Source organism: Taudactylus pleione, unplaced genomic scaffold (assembly GCF_031769625.1).
Source record: "Taudactylus pleione unplaced genomic scaffold, aTauple2 ptg000309l, whole genome shotgun sequence".
In the NCBI taxonomy this organism is placed as follows: Eukaryota; Metazoa; Chordata; class Amphibia; order Anura; family Myobatrachidae; genus Taudactylus; species Taudactylus pleione.
In genome coordinates, this window is record NW_028284710.1 from 9340952 (window position 1) to 9360846 (window position 19895).

Sequence of the window (19895 nt, forward strand, 5' to 3'; positions counted from 1 at the left end):
AGAAGGGCACTGAGTGGCAAGAACATAGATCAGCCTGTTGCCAAACATTTTGTAGAAGCAAAACACAACTTGGCTGCATTGCACTATATCATCATTGACCAGGTATTCGAGGATCCAAGAGGAGGCGACTGTGACTAGAAATTATTGCAGAGGGAAACGCAATGGATTCATCGTCTAGACACTGTGAGACCCAGAGGGTAAAATTAATACATTTCTTATGCAGTGTTCCTGTAGAGAGTTGAGACCGCATACATTTGTGCATATATGAGTGCACCTTGAATAGACCACTCTTCTTGTTTCCTTTTCTCTTTTTATTTTTTGTATTGGTTATGTCATTTTTCAGTGTTATTTTTTGTTTTGGGCATACAGTGCAGAGGGTTCAAGGTGGTATCACATGTTCGCATGTCAGAAGCGCTGTACTCAGCTTTTGCACATACATGAATATGTTCTATTAGTACATCTGGGATTATATACATTTCATTTTTTGTGAACATTATGTTCATGAAATTTTTTACTTCACCTGTATAGATACAGGTGTTGTGCACACTCCCCATCAGACATACATATGCTCCTGCAATATCCATATTCGCACTAGGATGCAGAGCATCATTAATCATAGATATTATTTATATGTTAGATTGTGAGCTAGCTTTGCCACAATGTGTTATTGTTGCGCATTGCTTTTAGTCCTTTTTTTATATTCTTTGTAACATAAATATTTTCTTCTGCACAGCAGTGGGCATGGTGTGGGTCCTCGCACGATGCAGTTTCCATGGTCACGGAGTCAACTTACCAACTGACGCGCTTCCGGTTTTGGAAACCGGAAGTTACTGTGAACCGGAAGTGCGGCTGATGCAGACACCGGACGAGCAGCGTGAGGAGGGACCTTTCTGTAGGCACTATTTAGATAAGAAGTTATTTGTATGTGTGTCTTACATTTATTCCTTGATAAAAGGAGTAAAATCCGAAACGTTGGAATCAGTACACATGGAGTTATGTTTTTCTCAGTCCAGATGAGTGCCGCAATTGGGGATAGATTACACACACACACACACACACACACACACACACACACAGTCAAAAGTTTGGACCCTCTCATTCAATGGTTTTGATTTATTTTAATTATTTTTAACATAGTAGATTAATACTGAAGACATCAAACTAGGAAAGAACACATATGGAATTATGTTATAAACATAAAAGTGTTAAACAAATCAAAATATGTTTTATTTTTTAGATTACTCAAAGTAGCCCCCTTTTGCACATTTAACCAGCATGGCTACCACAGCATTCTGCAGCGCCATGCCATCCCATCTGGTTTGCGCTTACTGGGACCATCATTTGTTTTTCAACAAGACAATGACCCCAAACACACCTCCAGGCTATGTAAGGGCTACTTGACCAAGAAGGAAAGTAATGGAGTGCTGCATCAGATGACCTGGCCTCCACAATCACCCGACCTAAACCCAATTGAGCTGGTTTGGGATGAGTTTGACCGCAGAGTGAAGGAAAAGCAGCCAACAAGTGCTCAGCACCTCTGGGAACTCCTTCAAGACTGTTGTAAAACCATTCCAGGAGACTACCTCATGAAGCTGATTGAGAGAATGCCGAGAGTGTGCAAAGCTGTCATCCAAGCAAAAGGGGGCTACTTTGAGGAATCTAAAATATAAAACATATTTTGATTTGTTTAACACTTTTTTGTTTATCACATAATTCCATATGTGTTCTTTCATAGTTTTAATGTCTTCAGTATTAATCTACTATGTTGAAAATAATTTAAATAAACAAAAACCATTGAAGGAGGGTGTGTGTCCAAACTTTTGACGGTGTGTGTCCAAACGTGTGTGTGTGTGTGTGTGTGTCTGTCTATATCTTGTTACTCCAACCACCCTGCTATATTTTAAAAACAGCATCTGTAATGTGTGAGTTGAAAAATTACAGTCTTACATGGAGGTTAGCAATACATTGTTATAGCCCTGAGCAAAATGCCTCTTGCCACTGATTTACTATTTTATTGTGTGACTGGGACCAAGCACATGTTACAATCTTCATACATATTACACACACATTTCAAACACTACATTTTGTTGCCAATATAACATATGGACAAATAAAGGATATACTGAAGGTATGCTGTAGTGTGCATTAAAAAAACAAAAATAAATTATATGTATAATAATGAGCTCTATGTATTTAAATGTGTACAAATAATCAGCATTACTCACCTGTACAACATCACATTATATGGCAAGAATGTAGGCAGCAAGTGTTTGATAATACGAATAGGAAGCCAGAGCATAAGCAGCACAATAGACCCAAAGACAATCTGAGAATTGAAATACAAATTACTTAAAATCACTTTTCGAAAGATTGTTTTGACTGAATTTTACACACAATTCCCTAAAAAAAAATCCTGAAAGACTACACATGACTTATGTATATCAATGTACCGTGCAAAATATCACGTAATACATTTAATATCCAATTACTAGCTTGTTACTATAAAATGTGATGGAATCCATCTGGGGGATGCCATTACCTCTGGGCACTAACTTATTAAAACTGACTCCCACCCCCTATAAAACCCCTCCCCTTCCACTAGAACCTCAGTCTAGGTTTAACAAAGCCAGAAAAAGACCCATGGCAGAACTGAGAAACCAGAAACCAACAGGTAACTAGTATGAAACCAAACAAGGGAGGGATCCTGGCAACTCCCAGATGGACTTCAAGGAAGAGATTTTTTCGGTGAGTAAAAACTGTATTTCCTTTTTCATCCATCTGGGGGATGCCATTACTTATGGGAAGTACCAAAGCAAGCCAATTAAGGAGGGGGGGGTGGTGGAGGGGGGGGGAGGGGGAGCATTGGAACCAACTGCTCAAAGAATTTTTTGCCCAACACTGGCGTATGGAAGGGGTAAAATTTTGTACAAGTGTGTACGGATGACCAGGTAGCTGCTTTGCACAGCTACTCAACTGAGGAGCTTCTAGCTGTACAGCCCAAGAAGCCCCAACAGCACGAGTCGATTGGACCCAAATAGAGGTCGTAACCGTAACATTTGACGACAAGTATGCCTGCGATGGATCCTTTCGAGGCTGGCCAGCATCTTTTTGGTGCATCAATCAACAACAACAAGGAATCCGTACGCCTCAAAAACGCAGTACTCTCCAAGTAAATGTGTAACGCACATACCACATCCAACAGTGCTAAGGAAGAAGCTTCACTAGTCACTGAATACTGGCAAAAACCTGGAAGGACAGTATCCTGGTTAATGTGGAAAGCAGATACTACCTTTGGAAGAAAGGAAGGTTTAGTGCGTAACATTACCCTAAGCGGAGATTTACAAAAAAAGCCGCTAACTCAGATACCCTTTTAGCCGAGGCAATGGCCAACAGGAAAACAACCTTCAAAGTGAGATATCGCAATTCTACAGATTCCAAAGGCTCAAACAGTGCCTTTTGAAGTGCCTCCAAAATTACATTTAAGTCCCAAGGAGGAACCAGCAGGACATAAGGAGGATGTATGAGAAGAGCCCCCCCCCCCCCTGCAAGAAGGTTTGAATTCAGGAATGGGTGCCAATTTCCTCTGAAACATGATTTATAGAGCTGAAATTTGTCCCTTAAGAGAGGACAATCTAAAACCCTTAACCAACCCCTCTTGCAGAAAAGACAAGAGACAAGACACTCGGAAAAATTCTGGTTTGAACTTGTGTCGTTCACACCATGAAATATTTATCTTCCATATCCGATGATAAATATGGGAAATGACTGGTTTGCGAGCCTGTATCATGGTTTTCACAAAAGATTCTGAAACCGCTTTGGCCCTCAAGATATTGGATTTAAGAACCATGCCGTCAAAGCCAAGGGTGACCATGCGAGGCAAATCAGGGTGACGACATGGACCCTGAAGTAGCATCTGGATGCAGGGGCAGACGATATGGAACATCTGTCAGCATGCTCCGAAGAATTGTGTACCAATGATGGCGTGGCCAGTCTGGAGCCACCAGAATAACTGGCCGTGCTACTGATCGAATCCGCTAAATTACCTTTGGTAACATTACCAGAGGAGGAAAGATGTATTCCAGCTGGAACACCCAAGGTGTTGTCATGGCATCCACCAGAGATGCCTGAGGATCCTGGGACAGACATCCATATGTTGGAAGTTTCTTGTTGAGACGAGAAGCCATTAGATCTATGTCTGGTGATCCCCATCTGGAAACTAATTGCGCAAACCCTCCTGGTGTAATTTCCATTTTCATGGATGCACACTGCGGTGACTTAAGAAGTCCGCCTCCCAGTTGTCCACCCCATGAATGTAAATTGCCAAAAAAGCTGACACCCAATTTTCTGCCCAATGGAGGATGTGAGAAACCTACCTCATTGCTTGCAAGCTGTGTGCCCCACCCTGCTTGTATATATAAGCAATTACCGTGGCATTGTCTGATTGGATTCACACTGGTATGCTCCTATGTTCTCTGAGCGAGTGCGGGTGTATCTGCATGCGAAATGCTATGTTACAGTGTCAGCGGCTGTAACACTGTAATGTAGTGTTTAGCATGCAGATACACCCAAAGACGCACCTTGACTCTGTAAACATTGCCCCATGTCTAAAAGGGATGACCTCTCAAATATACGGCAGTCTCATCGATGCTACGCTCCCTACTAATAATCCCCACGAGTCCTCTTGGGAGATATATCTTGGTCCTCCACCTGATGAATAGGCTTGGGACGACATGAGACTGGCAATTGCTAAAACCTCTATCTCTATTCGCCTCAAAGAAATGTCTTACAAATTATATTAGCGCTGGTACTGTATCCCAGTACGGCTCTCCCATATGTTCCCCTCTGCTTCACCCCTCTGTTGGAGAAAATGTGGCCTTCGAGGTACCCTCACCCTTACCTGGTGGAGCTGCCAGACCCTTGAACCTTTCTGGACCGCGGTTCATGCTCTTCTGAACACTGTCTTTGGGACCCAGATTCTGAAGGACCCATGGACCTTCCTTTTATGTTACCCCCCTCCTGATCTTAGTAACCACTCTGTTAAATTGTTATCCCACATTGTAGTTGCTGCTAGAAGTTGATTGCTCGTAACTGGAAAAACCCTCTTCCACCAACCCTCTCTGCCCTAAAGTCACAAATCTGGCATATAGCAGAGATGGAAAATATTACCTACTACCTTCATGGATAGAGGCCATATGTTCTATAAGGTTTGGGCTCCATGGCTCTCATACGATGACACTTGCTTCCTCTGCTCTCCATGCTCACTACCCATGTGTGATTCATGCGCGATGGCTGAGTCTGCTCCCCCTAATCCAACCCCTCTGTGACAAACTCCCCCCAATTAACTAAATACCTTTCTCTATTGTTCTCCAAGCGGCACGTTTTTTCTTCCTTTTAATGCTTCCTGTCCAGCATCTGGTATTCTCTATGGTACCTTGCTTCCCTTGGTAGTCCCTTCCCCCCTTCATATATGGCCTCAGATATAGACCTGGCCCAATCAGGCATCACCGACTGTTCAGCCGAACATCCCGGTAATGAATCCCCGTGTGAACAACCAGCACAGAGCGACCCTGGGTCGGTACCTTTTGCCAATTTTTTCTCACATTTTGTACAAGTATAAAAAGTGACTGATCGTTGTGTTTTTGGAACTCTTGTCTGGCTTCTCCATACTGAGAGAGAAAGACAATGCTAACCAATACAGATAGCTACCTAAATTCATCTGGAAAGTGTAGCACTCTTTGAACAGAAAAAAAAAAAAGTTTTTTTTTTTTCTTTTTTTAAAAACAACCACTGCTACTGAATAACAGAAAAAATTTGGAGGCTAAATAAGACTCTAAATCGCCTATATGTTTAAATGCAAAAAAAAACCCCGAACTCCTTGAAGTCCATATTCACTTGCAAATACAGTTTAGATTCCTGAGAAACACTGCAGTAAAAAATTTTTATATATACACATCACAATGTTATAAGACCAACATATATCACCAGTTTAATACCCAAAAGTAATAATCCCAGTTAAACTGCTTATCTGTAACATACAGCCACCCCCCTGTAATTTGCAATGAGTCTCTGCCAAGCAGAACTGCCGTCGGCTTCCTGCTTCATTCAGGACGCCTGACTTCAATCCTAGGCGTTACCTAGCCTCCGGCGTTTCTATCCAAAGACCACAGAGCTCTGAGGTTACCACGGCTCATATAGATGACGTCACATCTATATGTGCCGCGCTGCGTCCTGGGGGCGTTCAACAAACCTCTCTCTCCCACAAAGCCAGCAGCATTTTGCTGCTCTGTAATCCCAGCCGTCGGTCCCCCAGGAGGAATAGTTTGGGTTTGAAAGCGGCTGGTGCTGTGGAAACCCGGGGAGGTGTGAGGCATGCCGGGCCCTACAGCTGCAGCCACTTGAGTAATAACATGCCCGGCTGCTCTTCTTAAAAGCAATGCGCCGGGAGGCAATAAATACAGAAACAAGGTATTTTACATAAAAAATTTATACTACTTAGCTTTTTGCCAGCGGCCCCCTCAGAGGTGTGCCTGGTATGGAGAGAGACCCAGGGACTAAGTAGTTTGATGACTTTTAGAGTGGGATACAGGGTTACACTCTATTCCATCAAACTCCCACTGCTAGTTATGGTCGTCTTTTGCCAGGAACTAAATACCCAAACCAAACAGCAAAATAAAGAAATTAAACCTAACTAGAAGCTAGGACCTAGCTAGTGCCTTACTCCAAGGGACTAAAAATAAGACTGAGGTTCTAGTGGAAGGGGAGGGGTTATATAGGGGGTTGGAGACAGTTTTAAATAATTAGTGTCCGACTCCACACCTCACTACGCATAGCATCCCCCAGATGGATGAAAAAGGAAATTAGTTATAAAGATCGCAATGTTTAAGAGCATACAAATGAATCCTGTTTCAATAAAAGCACCTACTGGACCTGGCTCTTGTAATTTGTGAGTTATAATTATCACTTAGATGACCTCACTCTGCCAGGCATAGATTGGTATTGTACATAGAAGGAGAAAGAAGGAAACGTGCAGCCCCCGTCAGGCTCCTACACCAGCACCTGGAATGCCTCCTTTCTGGCTATGTGAAGTTGCGCTGCTGCAACACCTCCTGGTTAGTGTAGGCTAACTACCCACTGATCATTAACCAGGGACCAGCCTACACTTGGAAGCTGGCAGAGGCTTGAGCTTGGAGAAACTAAGTTCAACCCAGAACAGCCAAGCCAGAGCATACAGATGTTCTTCACAAATACACTCTTCTCAAGATTATCAGAGGATAGATACAGATTATATAGAGATAGATAGATTTTTTATATATATATATATATATATATATATATATATATATATATATTAAAAAAAAAATCTCTCTCTATATAGTCAGGGACAACTAGTGTGTAGTAACCTGTGATCCCTAAGAAGGCCAAAACCTGTCGCTGAGTTGTGGGCTGGGGCTAGTCTTGGATTGCTTCTGCTATCTATATGATTTAGGCTGCACCTTGCTTCCCTCCACACAGTGCCCCAGGTACTGAACTTCTGACATCCCCATTTGGCACTTGTCTGCCAAGACTTGTCCACTGAATCCTTTCTAACACCAGTACCACTTGCCTCAGGTGATCTTCCAAAGTTCGTCAGAAGATGGCTATATCATCCAAGTGGGCCACAGCAAAATCTGTTTCCAGACCATTCAGCAGGTCATCGGCTATGCTCTGGAAGGTGGCTGATGCATTCTTCATCCCAAAGGTATATCTTAATCTTAAACAGACCAAATGGGGTGATAAATGCTGATTGTTCTTGAGCCTCAGAAGTCATTGGTATTAGCCAATACCCCTTGCTCAAATAAAAAGTTGAGATGTACTTTGCCACTGTCAACTTGTCTAACAATACATCAATGCAGATTAAGGGATAGGCGTCAGATTTAGTCACCTCTTTCAACCGGCAGTAATCTACACAAAAACCGAATTGTCCGGTCCTTCTTGTGAATGAATACAATGGACTGTTGGAGTGCATAACTGTGCCTAGCACGAACATCTCCTGTACCTCACTATAGATATTCGCCTATATCAGGCATGGATAGTTTGACAATTAAATGTAAGGGAACGTGCCTTGTTTGTATGTATAAATTATGTTTTTATTACCATGGCAATATAATACTAACAGCGAAGAACTTATACGAAGAACTTTTCTTTTTCTAAAAGCTGAAAGTAGAATGGCACAGTATCAGAACTAAATACAGTATATACATCTTCATATCACCAAAGCAAAATTTTACAGTACTTAATGTTGAGTAAAGAATATTATGTAATTACCACCGATAATATAAATCTCCTGAGATGTCTATAAATTGGCAAGTGAATCATTTCTTGAACTGGGTTAAAATCTGGATCATTCAAATTTCTGAGAAACCACAAAACACCTGGTCTTAAGACCTGAAACAAACCAAAATGAAATTAGTCACCTATATTACCAACTCAAAGTTCACATGTATCTGCAAAGTATCTAATGTTTTTAGAAATCTAAAACACACATTGTAATGCTATTTAACTGTGTATATAATATATTAAATGAAAAGTATTTATCAATAATAACTAGGGAATACCAGCGGTAACCGCATTAGTTATGGAGGATAGTTACTGAGCATATTATGGAGATAATGAGTCCGTAATTTGAGGACATTTGTCATAAAGAGTTCTGCTAAATATGGTGGAACAACCCTTTCCATTGTGACTGCTGTCTGAGAAATGGCCATTCATCTCCTTTACCAAGAAGTGTAGGGCACCACAGTTCACACATTGCACGTCCATAGGACCCAAAGAGTAATATTGTGGTGAATAGGTCATGTCCAACGCAAGCGGCTTATCAACTGATCTTGTTATATGTTAAGATCTTTGAACTGCGCGCTCTGGATCACCTGTAAAGGTTCCACCACGTCAACATTCTTGAGGCCGGCCCCTTGGCAAGTTTGGTGTAAACAATGCGAGGTAAAGTGAATAATGAAATAACACAGCAGTTGGTCCCCATAAGACGCGCTGATATACGTTGCTGAAAAGCTGTCACAGTTTCCAGATCACCCAGCAGGTCACATGCTCCAGGTCATCCAGCAGGTGCACAGCGAGAGTTTATCAACGGTTACATTTTCCAGAGCTCAAAGGTGATGCATTGTAAATGGCGGGCAGACATATTGCTACATAACTCCGAAACAAAGCAACTAATTACAATGCCAATATTTTTCTGCAAATCTATGGACCAAGTTCTTTAATTTGGTATATGATATGCACTACTCAGACAATGACATCAAAGAAATATGTCACTCATAAAAGTCATTCTTCTGCTATTAATATATAAATAATCTGCTATTTCTTACCTCTCTTAGTAGTAGAATGAAGGATGCAAAATAAAACACATAAACCATTCCCACAAGCCAATGAAGAAACATTGTGGTACCAGGTGCAGACTGAAAGCTAAGCTCCCGGTCTTTCAAAGTGGCATCAAACATTTCCTGAAAAATATAATTATACAGTATCATAAACTATGAGGCAAAAAATCTATATGTTTATCAAAATTACATAACCTAAGCAACTTTCTATTCAATCATGTTCCACAGATAAGAGTGATGAGCAAACATCATGATGTTTTTTTTATATTCTATGTTAGATATAGAAAAATTGTCTAACTGAATAGAATGCCTCAAAATACAAGTATATGAGTGTGTCTGAAAAATGAGTGTGCTGTTCTATAAACACGTACAAATGTAGGCAAAATAAATGTAAAACCAAAAACAAAAAGGTAGACCTGGAGAAGTGAGGGACACCAGACTTAAGGTGCCCATACAAGGTGCGATTTGCACCTTGCAACACGATGGGGGATCCGACGGCCGACATATTGGGCAGTCGCCACACACAGTGCGATCAGGTGGCCACCGGCCGATATTCCAGCACCCCCCTCCCCCACCTGCATAGCGCTACATGGGATCGTACATCGCATCCCCAGATCAAATGAACCTGCAGTAAGATCTGGAGGTGGGATGTAGGACCCCACGGGAGCGCGCTCTGTCCGATATCATGCCCATACACTCTAAGATATAGCAGTGATATCGTACAAATCCGTTGGATCATCTGCTATATCGCACCGTGTATGGGCACCTTCACTCAAATCAGGGGCTTGTAAAATAGGTGTGGTTCATTAGCTAATTGAATTCATGGCTTCAGTTCAACTTTTAAAAGGGATGATTGTTGTGGTGCATCTTGTAGAAGCGTCAGTGACAAAAATTGTTCAATTTGCTAATGTTACATGAGAAAGGGTGTCTATGGTGATGTAAGCATGGAACTCGGTAGGAAAAACATAGTCATCAAACTTCAAGAGTAAGGGAAAGCGCATTTAGCAAGTATAGGTGAGGTTCATTTATAAACAGTCTGGTGGGAACTCCATAGGGAAGAATGTCATAAGTTTGGGTTGCAGTGGATAAACTCAGTACACGTACAAACACACTAGACTGCAATCAAACGGCTATGTACATTTGGTCTGCACAATGGTAGCAAACAAAAATTTTTATTTATTATGTACTCAATGTAAAATCCTTTCCTTGTAATCCATCTGTGGGACACTGCAGAGCTGATGCTGGGTTAGCTGCGCTGGACCACAGGAGCAGGCACTAAAGTGTTAACTATCTCCGCCCCCTACTAACCCATCCTGCCTCTCTCAAACTTCAGTTTAATTACTAACAAAGCCATATGGAAGTAGCAAATCCGAATGTCAATCAAATAAGATAGATAGGAACAGCAAGAACACTAGAAAGGGAGGGAACATAGCGTCCCCTAGATGTATTATAAAGAAAGGATTTTACGTGATTACGTAAAAAACATCCAATTTCCTCATTTGATCAGTGGGACATTGCAGAGCTGATGCTGATGCTTCCCAAAGCAAGCCCAACAGGGGGAAGCCACCTCAGGCAAGACCGCAAGCAAAACACGGCGGCAAAAACCAGCATTGGAATAACCGAAAGTATGAAACCGGCAAAAGAGGGCCACAGTTCGCCGCTCTCCATAATTGCTCCACTGAAGCACCATGGTGCACCACCAAAGAGGCTCCGACTGCACGAGTCGAGAAGACCCTGAGTGAAGGCAGAAGTGTTGCATCCGAGGACAGATATGCCTTATGAAAGGCTGAAGTGACCCACCTTTGAGGTCGGCCAGCCATGCTTGGAGAATCCACAAGGACCAAAAGACAATCGGTACAGCGAATGGCCGAGGTACAATTCATGCTAGTCCATAATGCCCGCACCACATCAAGGAGATGGAGTGTAGAGGTGGTATAGGATCCAGGAAAGGAGAGGAGAACGATGTCCTGGTTCAGGTGAAATTTAGAAACTACCTTAGGCAAAAATGAAAACTTAGGACTTGATTCAGAGATGTACGTTAATTCGATGATTAATGTGCATCTCAGATGTTTAGAGTCTGTGCCTGCGTAGGACCCGTTCTGCGCATGTGCAGAACTGGTCCCCCGATCTTGCTTGCAGGCAAGCCACAGCACGATTGACATTCTGCAACATGTAGGTGGTTGAGCGGGAGCACGTCTGGTTACAGTTTTCTAGAAAGAACAAAGCCAGGTTAGGGGTCGGTGGACACAGATTCCTGGTCTCTTAAATGACCACCACACGGTTAGACTGTGGGAAGATTCAGCTCCGGCAGCCTGACCAAACAAGCAACAATAGCGAACATTGATGGTTACAATGGTGAACCCCAGCCTGGGTCGTCGGTCGCAGTGCTGGGATCGCAAATTGAGCAAGGAGGTGTCTGACACTTCCTTCTGCATTTGCATCGGAGTTGGACGGAATTGCAGTGTCGCTTGTGTGTATCTCTGCAAAACTGTCCATCTCTGAATCAGGTCCAGACCATAACACCACCCTATAGGAATGAAAAATAATTAAAGGAGAGGTGTGTGCCAATTCTGATAACCACCAAGCTGAGGCAGAGGAAAACAACTTTTAAAGGTAAGGTAGCGTAGTTCTACAGACTCAGGAGGTTTAAAGGGGGCCCTTTTGAGGGATTCCAGAACCAAATTTAAATCCCATGCAGGGATAGAAGGAATATATGGTGGATGGATGCGAAGCACCCCTTGCAGGAAGATCAGCACCTTAAGGATTGATTGTCAATCACCTTTAAAAAAGCACAGAAAGAGTGGACTCCTGACCCTTCAGAGAGGAAAGGCGAAGACCATTTGACAGCCCCTCATGTAAAAAGGATAGTAGATGTGAGAAATGGAAGAGAATATAAAAGGCACCAGACCCGATAATGTATCCTGGAAGTGAAAGGCTTTCTAGCCTGAAGCATGGTAGAAACCACTGGCTGCGAAAATCTCTGCGCTCTCAAATTTTTGGTCTCAAGGGCCACTCCGTCAATTGAGGCAAACTGGGGTGAAGGCACGGTCCTTGTCAAAGTAAATTCTCTGGAGAGGGAGATGTAACACCAGAAGACCCTGCAGAGACAAGTACAAAGGCCGTTGTCGCCAATCCGGGGCAATGAGAATGATCGGAAGCCCTTCTCACTGAACTTCCTGAATCACCCTGGCCTCCATGGAAAGATACCCCAACCGGAAGGACCAGGGAGCTGACAGAGCTTCCACTAAGGTTGCCTGAGGGTCCCTGGACGGTGCTCCGTACACTGGAAACTTCTTGTTAACGTGAGAGGCCAGGAGGTCTATGTCGGGCGTTCCCCAAAGCTCTGTTATCTCCTGAAAAACTTTCTGATTGAGTTCCCATTCCCACAGGTGGACTGTGTGATGACTGAAAAAGTCCACCTCCACCCCGGGAATGTGAGTGGCTGAGATGGCAGGCACCCAGGCCTCCTCCCAAGATAGCATGTGAGCAACTTCCACCACAGCCTGTTGAGTCCTTGTTCCACCTGTGGTGGCAATGTACGATTGAAGGGAAACTGGCTTCTTGTGCAGGACTTCCTGAGGCTGAAAGAGCCAGTCATACTGCTCTCAATTCCAGAATGTTGATCGGGAGAACTGACACGAACTTGGACCAGTGGTCCTGTAGATGAAGCTCGAGGGTCACGGCTCCATGCCAATAAGGCTGGTGTTGGTAGTGACCAGGGTCCAGTCCCAAATCAAGATGGGGGAGCCTTTTGTCAAACTCTGAGACTGAAGCCACCACTGGAGAGATTGATACGTCTGAGGTGACAGGCAGATAAACTGTCTAAATTAGGTCCCCTTCGGATTGAATAAGCAAGGAACTGGCTCTGCCGGAGGAAGGAAAAGTCGCTAACAGCTAAGACCCGAAAAGAGGAAACCTAAGAAGATCATTTGCTAGGACTGAATGAGATTGGACTTTGGATAGTTGAGTCACAAACCGTGAGACTCTAGAGTGTATTTGACCACCTGCAAGTGCTGAGAAAGAACAGACTCCGAGCTTGCCTTTACCAGGATCCGGTATTGGAAATTACAGTATCCCACCAAAAAGCTGAGCAACTGTTGATTATCTTCCCAAACTGGGACGAGAAGATAGGTATCCTTGATGTCTAGGGAATCCCCTTCTAACATGGAAGAACATAGGACCTCTCTATTTTGAAGTGCCCCAACTCCAGGTGAGGATCGAGCGGTTTCAAATTCAGAATTGGACTGAAAGAACCATTTGGATTTCTCACCAGAAAGAGGTAGAGTAGAATCCTTGGCCCTGTTGGCGCACAGGAATTAGAACAATAACTGCTAAATCTAAAGCAAAACAACCACCGTCTGGAGGGTCTACCGGCATATCGGGTCTTGAGGTAGAGGAGTAGCAAAGAAACGCCTTGGACTGGGACCCGTAAAATCCAGAAAGTAACCCATTTCCAGAAAGCCCCAGACCCAACGGTCCAACGCCAACTGGATCCAGACATCCTGCAAATATAGTAAGCAGGCTCCTACTATCTCTAGGACGGAGGGAACCCCCAAAGCGTCAAAGATCATCTGTAGAACAAGCTGGACTGACCCCTGAAAGAATTTAATCTACCATGTCCCGTGCACACCAGGATCACAAAAGAGCACAGGGGGCCACTGGTTCTCATCGACAATTGGATCATTTTGCATCACATTTCCAACGAGGAGGAGATCTGTTTTGAGATTGAGGTTCTCTCTCCTTTTCAGCCATGCTGTTTGAGTACAGAAACACCCAATAAGTGATGAGTGTAAAAAAAAACAACCTGCCTCAGTTCACAGAGAAGAATTGCAGGTACAATTTCAATATGTCCGCAAACTTAACAATACCGGTCTAAATTCACAGACAAAAAATAAAGAGTTATGGTAGACTCACAATGGATAACTTTTTTTTCGAGGTCCATATGGTCCACAGGGGTAATGCGGTTGGAGAGATCCAGGCACCAAACAGTTAAAGCTTTCAGCTCCCAGGATGCCTCGGATCCTCCCTCATATACCCCACCCCCAGCCACTGGCCTTCAGTTGTGTAAACAAGCCTCAAGGCAGGAGAAGGAAAGAGGAGAAGGAAGAACAATCGTACACCAGAAGTACTCTCACACAAGATGAGGGAATCCATGACCGAAAGAAAAAATACCCAATGTAGCCAGGTGCGTCAGGGTGGGTGCACTGTGGACCCTATGGACCTCAAAGAAAAAAAAGAGCTCTCAATGGTAAGTCTACCATAACGCTTATTTTCTTCTTCAGGGTCCATACGGATCCACAAGAATACCATGGGGAATCCTAAAGCAGTTCCCCTAAGGGTGGGGGACGCTCCTGAGCAGAAAGGAGAACTCGTCACCCAAAGGAATCATCCTGAGAGGCAAAAAGTATCAAAGGTGTAGAACCTAGGAAAAGTGTGGACAGAAGACCACGTGGCTGCCTTGCACTATTGTTCAACATCACGACTAAATGCCCACGATGGCATTCCAGACATAGTAGAATGTGCTGTCACCGTGTTTGGGACAGGGAGATCAGCCTGTGTGTACACCTGAGAAATAGTCATACGTAACCATCGAGCCAGGGTCTGCTTGCTAGCTGGCCATCCTCGTTTAAACCATATAACACAAAAAGAGCATCTGATTTTCTAACAGAGTTTGTACGCTCCACATATAAACGGAGAGCACGAACTACATCCAGGGAGGCTTCACCTACACAAAGGTCTGGAGCCTGAATAGCTGGAACTACAATTTATTCATTTACATGAAAACGGGACACTACCTTAGGAAGGTAAAAATTAAAAAATGGGGAGCGACAAGAGAGCGCTGTCAAATCAGAGACTCTACATGCAGAAGAGATAGCGAGGATAAAAAAGGGTCTTCGCTGTCAACCATTTCAAGTCTACAGAGTCCAGAGGTTCAAACGGTCGAGCTTGTAGCCCCTTAAGAACCAGACAGATCCCACTGTGCCACCAGTGGGACAAAAGGAGGCTGAACTAGGAGAACTCCCTGAAAAAAAATTCTAACATCTGGTAAGGAAGCAATCTTTCTCTGGAACCAGACTGACAATGCAGAAACCTGCACTCTCAAAGTGGCCAGGCGGACACCAAGGTATAAACCAGCCTGGAGAAAAGCTAGCACCCGGGAAACCATAAACACCTTAGAATCATACTTGCTGTGGGAACACCATTGACCAAAAAAATGCCAAACCCTGTAATACTGTAGATACAGGCTTTCGTGCCCTAAGCATCGTTTGAATCATAGAGCTGGAGAAACCTTTGGCTCCTAAGATGGAAGATTCAAGAGCCACGCCGTAAAAGCCAGACGAGATAACACAGGGTCCCTGCAGGCATCCGGACTTAACAGATCCTGCCATAGAGGAAGAGGATACAGACTGTCTATGGATAGATTCTGTATGTCGGTGAACCGTCTGGGTCAAGCCGGAGCCACTAGTATTACTGTTCCGCCTTCCTGCTTGAATTTCCTGAAGACTCTTGGGAGGAGGGAAATTGGAGGAAAGATATACCCCAGCTTGAAGTCCCATCTTACTGCCATGCGTCCACAAAAGCTGCTGATGGGTCTCTGGACCTGGACCCGTACCTGGGGACCTTGTGGTTGTGACATGATGCCATGAGGTCTATATCTGGTAGACCCCATTTGTTCACAAAGAGCTCAAAAACTCCCGGGTGGAGAGACCACTCTCCAGCGTCTATGTCCTGATGACTAAGGAAGTCTGATATATGAATATTGCTGAGAATGCCAGAAGATGACGTTCTGCCCAACTCAGAACTTTTGTCACTTCCTTCATGGCTGCATGACTTCCCGTGCCTCCCTGATGATTGACATAGGCCACTGTAGTCGTGTTGTCGGACTGGATCTGGACCTGCCTGCCGTGGAGCAGGTCCTGTGCCATGATAAGTACTTTGATTGTTGCTCGCAGCTCCAGAAGGTTTATTGGCAGACAACTGTCCTGATTTGTCAATCTTCCCTGAAAGTGTGATAACCTGTTACTGCCCCCCATCCGCAAAGACTGGCGTCCTGCGGTGAGAAGCACCCAATATGGAATCCAGAATGGGTGCCCTTTGTCCAGATGATCCTTTTTCAGCCACCACAGGAAGGAGAGACAAACTTCTGGAGTGAGAAGGATCCTCTGGGACCTTATTAACTGATACTGTCCGTTCCACCTGGAGAGAATAAATTGTTGCAGACGCCTGGAATAAAACTGAGCATAACCCACCATGTCGAAGATGGATACCATTGATCCCAGGACCTGCATCGCTGATAGAATGGATACCCTTCGCTTGCGTACTCTCAATGATAGGGCTGCAATCTTGTCCTCTGGTAGAAACACCCTTTGTACCTGAGAATCCAGAAGTGCTCCAAGATATAACATCTGCTGTGTTGGAGAAAGAGAGGATTTCTTCCAATTGATGATCCAGCCATACTTTTGTAGGCAGGCTATGGTCAGTTCAAGATGGCATTGTAAAACAACTGTAGTTTGTGCCAATATCAGAAGATTGTCCATATATGGTAGTATTCTGCTAGCCAGACGCCTGAGATAGGCCGTTATGACTGCCATTATCTTGGTAAATGCCCGAGGAGCCATTCATAGGCCAAAGGGCAGTGCCTGAAATTGGTAATGTTGTTGTAGGTCAGCAAACCGTAGAAATTGTTGGTGGGATACGCATCTTGAATGTCCAGGGAAACCATAAAATCCCCAGGCTCCATTGCCAAGATAATTAAACGGAGAGTTTCCATACGGAACTTGGGTACATGGATAAACCTGTTGTATGTTTTTAGATTTAGAATAGGGCGATGAGACCCATTTGGTTGCTGAACCAAAAATAGATTGGAGTAACCACCCCTTCCTTGTTGCAACACAGGAACCGGGATTATTACCCCTGCCTGCAGTAGGGAGTGAATGACCTCCTGAAGGGCCAAGGCCTTGACCGCAACTGATGGAGGATCTGTGCAAAAAAACTTCTGGGGAGGATGCCTCCAGAAAGTGAGGGCATACCCCTGAGAGACCACTTCTCGGACCCAGACATCTGTTGTTGTTTGATGCAAGTAATCCGCAAATTGGAGAAGTCTGTCTCCCACCCTAGTATCCTCCCAGGAGGAGGCCCACCCCATGAGGCTGAGGGTCTGTCGTCTGGTTCAGAGGCTGGACATCTGGCCGGCCCAAGCCTTTGAAGCCGCCAGAGTAGCTATTATCTTATCTAACTCTGCTCCAAAAGTATATTTCCATAGAAAGGTAAGGATTCAAGTCTCCAGCCATAAGCTGGATGAGTAACAGATCCTGATGATGAAAATATTGCCTTAAAACATGTTTCAATTTTCCGATCTGTAGAATCCTTAAGAGAAGATGCTGACGAAATCAGCAACGTAGTTCTGACTAAGTGCGTCACGTGACCATCCACAGCAGGAGGTACCGCCCACTTAGTACATTCAGAAGCTGGGAAAGGATACAACGATGCTAATCTTTTATTTACATAAAACAGTTTATTTGGGTTACCCCATGCCTCTTCCATAAGCTCAGTGAGCTGCTCAGATTTAGGAAACTCCGTTTTGACCACTTTTCGGTGTTTAAAAACTGGAGACTTTACTAGGGGCTGGTTCATCCTTCTTTGGTGAGGGTGGTTAAATCAATTCTACATATTCAGGATGAACATCCACCGTGGACGGCTGGTCCGCCTCTCCCGAGCTAGACCCTGGGGAAGAATCCGATTCCACTGATGATGCGTCTGAATCCATATGCTGAGCAGACTGATAAAAAGATAACTTGCAGTTAGGCGCCTTAGTAATTACCGGTCTGCTTTCAAGAGTCAACTATGCCATACACATCCCTCCAGGAAGGCTGTATAGGAGGTGCAAACATGGCATGCTGTGGACAGCCCATACAAGGAGGCAGCACGGGAGTAGCCATACGATCCACAAACTGCTTCATTACCTGAGACAAGGAAGACACCCAAGATGGCTCTTGTTCAGAGGCAGGATAACTGGACTGGTGAGCTGGCTCTTTAATACAGACAACACACAAACCATCCTTTAAACTAGCACAGGGGCCTCCACCTACTTTTTTCCTTCCTTTTGACATTCAAAATTAAAGGCAAGAAATGCAATACTATGTGGCAGCATTCACAACTACAAGTAAATATGAAGTACCCAGAAAACACCCCCACCCCAAAGGGAAAAAAACAGTGATAGCTATAATTGAAACTCAGAAATAAAAGACAGTATCAATACAGCAGCTAGCAAACAGTCACATACAATGCACATGTAATATACTGTAGTTGCAATAGACTCTGAAACAACTACCCAAACACGAGGAATGGTAGGATATAGAACACTATGGCCCTCATTCAGAGCCGTTCGCTATTTGCGGTCGTTCGTTTAAAAACAAGGGGTGGCTATTCAAATGATCCGTACGCACATTGCAGTCTGTTCACACCTCTAAGTCTGAACGAACGAGCAAAACATACGCTCGTTTATTTGTTAAAAACGCCCCCTGGCCGCTCGCACCATACGTCATGTCCGCTATTTATTAGATTAATCGAGTACATCGACCAGCGTATGAACTGCTCGCTATTCTTGTGGTTGGTGTTTGCTACCACAAATTTGCGAGCAGTTCTGGCTATAAAATAACCCAGTGACGTGGACAATGACGCTGCTGTTTTAAATATACACACCCATAAAACGCCCGTTTTGACCTTTAAGCACGCCTGCGTTCGGATCTCCACTCCCCATTTTCAAGCACCTTCCCCTGTTACCACCCACATACGCCTCATTCTGTCACTCAAAATAGCAGGCACTCGCAATATAGCGTACAAACGATTTTCGGCCGCACTGACTAGTTCGCACATGCGTACTAAAAACCGTACGCATGCGCAGATGTGCAAACATCGCTCGGAACGAGCGTACTGCCGCTAACGAGCGGCTCTGAATGAGGGCCTATGTACCTAATCCAAGGGAGAGGTATACAGGGAGACTGACCCAAACCCTACTGAGACCAACAGCTACAGCAGCACACAGAGAGTGGACTGTGAGCATCTAATATACACGTGGAGGTTCGGCGGTGCGACCCAGACGCGCAAAAACCTTTGATGGATCTGCGTCTGGGTCGGGGGAGGAGCGCCTACCTCCCCCTAAGCTGCATCAACTGGCCGGGTATGCTGGCCTCGTGACAGTAAAAACATCTGCTGCCTTTCCCCGGCGTCAAACAATAAGGCCCCGGCGGTCTAGTGAGGACACGGACGCTCCAGGCCCTGACCGCAGTGGCTTCCGGTGAGTCTCCGATGCCAGAAGCAGGGATTGCCACTCACGATTCCCATTAGGCAAGGAATCGCCTTACCCGACCTCTCCATGCGTCCAGTTGCAGTCCGGGTCCCAGCCTCGTTGCTAGCGAGCTCAGCCGTGAACCACCGAAATAAACAGCCCCGTTACTGGGGTTGTGGCCCGGTGGAGGTAAACGGAGTCGCAGTAAATGCGTCTAAATTCAGACGCTCAGTACT

The 19895-nt window shown here is 44.5% G+C and overlaps 1 protein-coding gene across 3 annotated transcripts in view; it reads right to left on the reverse strand.

The window, feature by feature from the left end:
• MARCHF6 (membrane associated ring-CH-type finger 6) overlaps positions 1–19895 on the reverse strand; it is a 222465-nt gene that overhangs the window by 56573 nt on the left and 145997 nt on the right. For all 3 annotated transcript variants that reach the window (XM_088442345.1, XM_088442346.1, XM_088442344.1), the window contains exons 15-17: positions 9360–9494; positions 8305–8424; positions 2226–2326 (exon numbers count right to left, since the gene is read on the reverse strand). In XM_088442345.1, coding sequence (XP_088298471.1) covers positions 2226–2326; positions 8305–8424; positions 9360–9494 — 356 coding nt within the window. The remainder of the gene's footprint in view (positions 1–2225; positions 2327–8304; positions 8425–9359; positions 9495–19895) is intronic.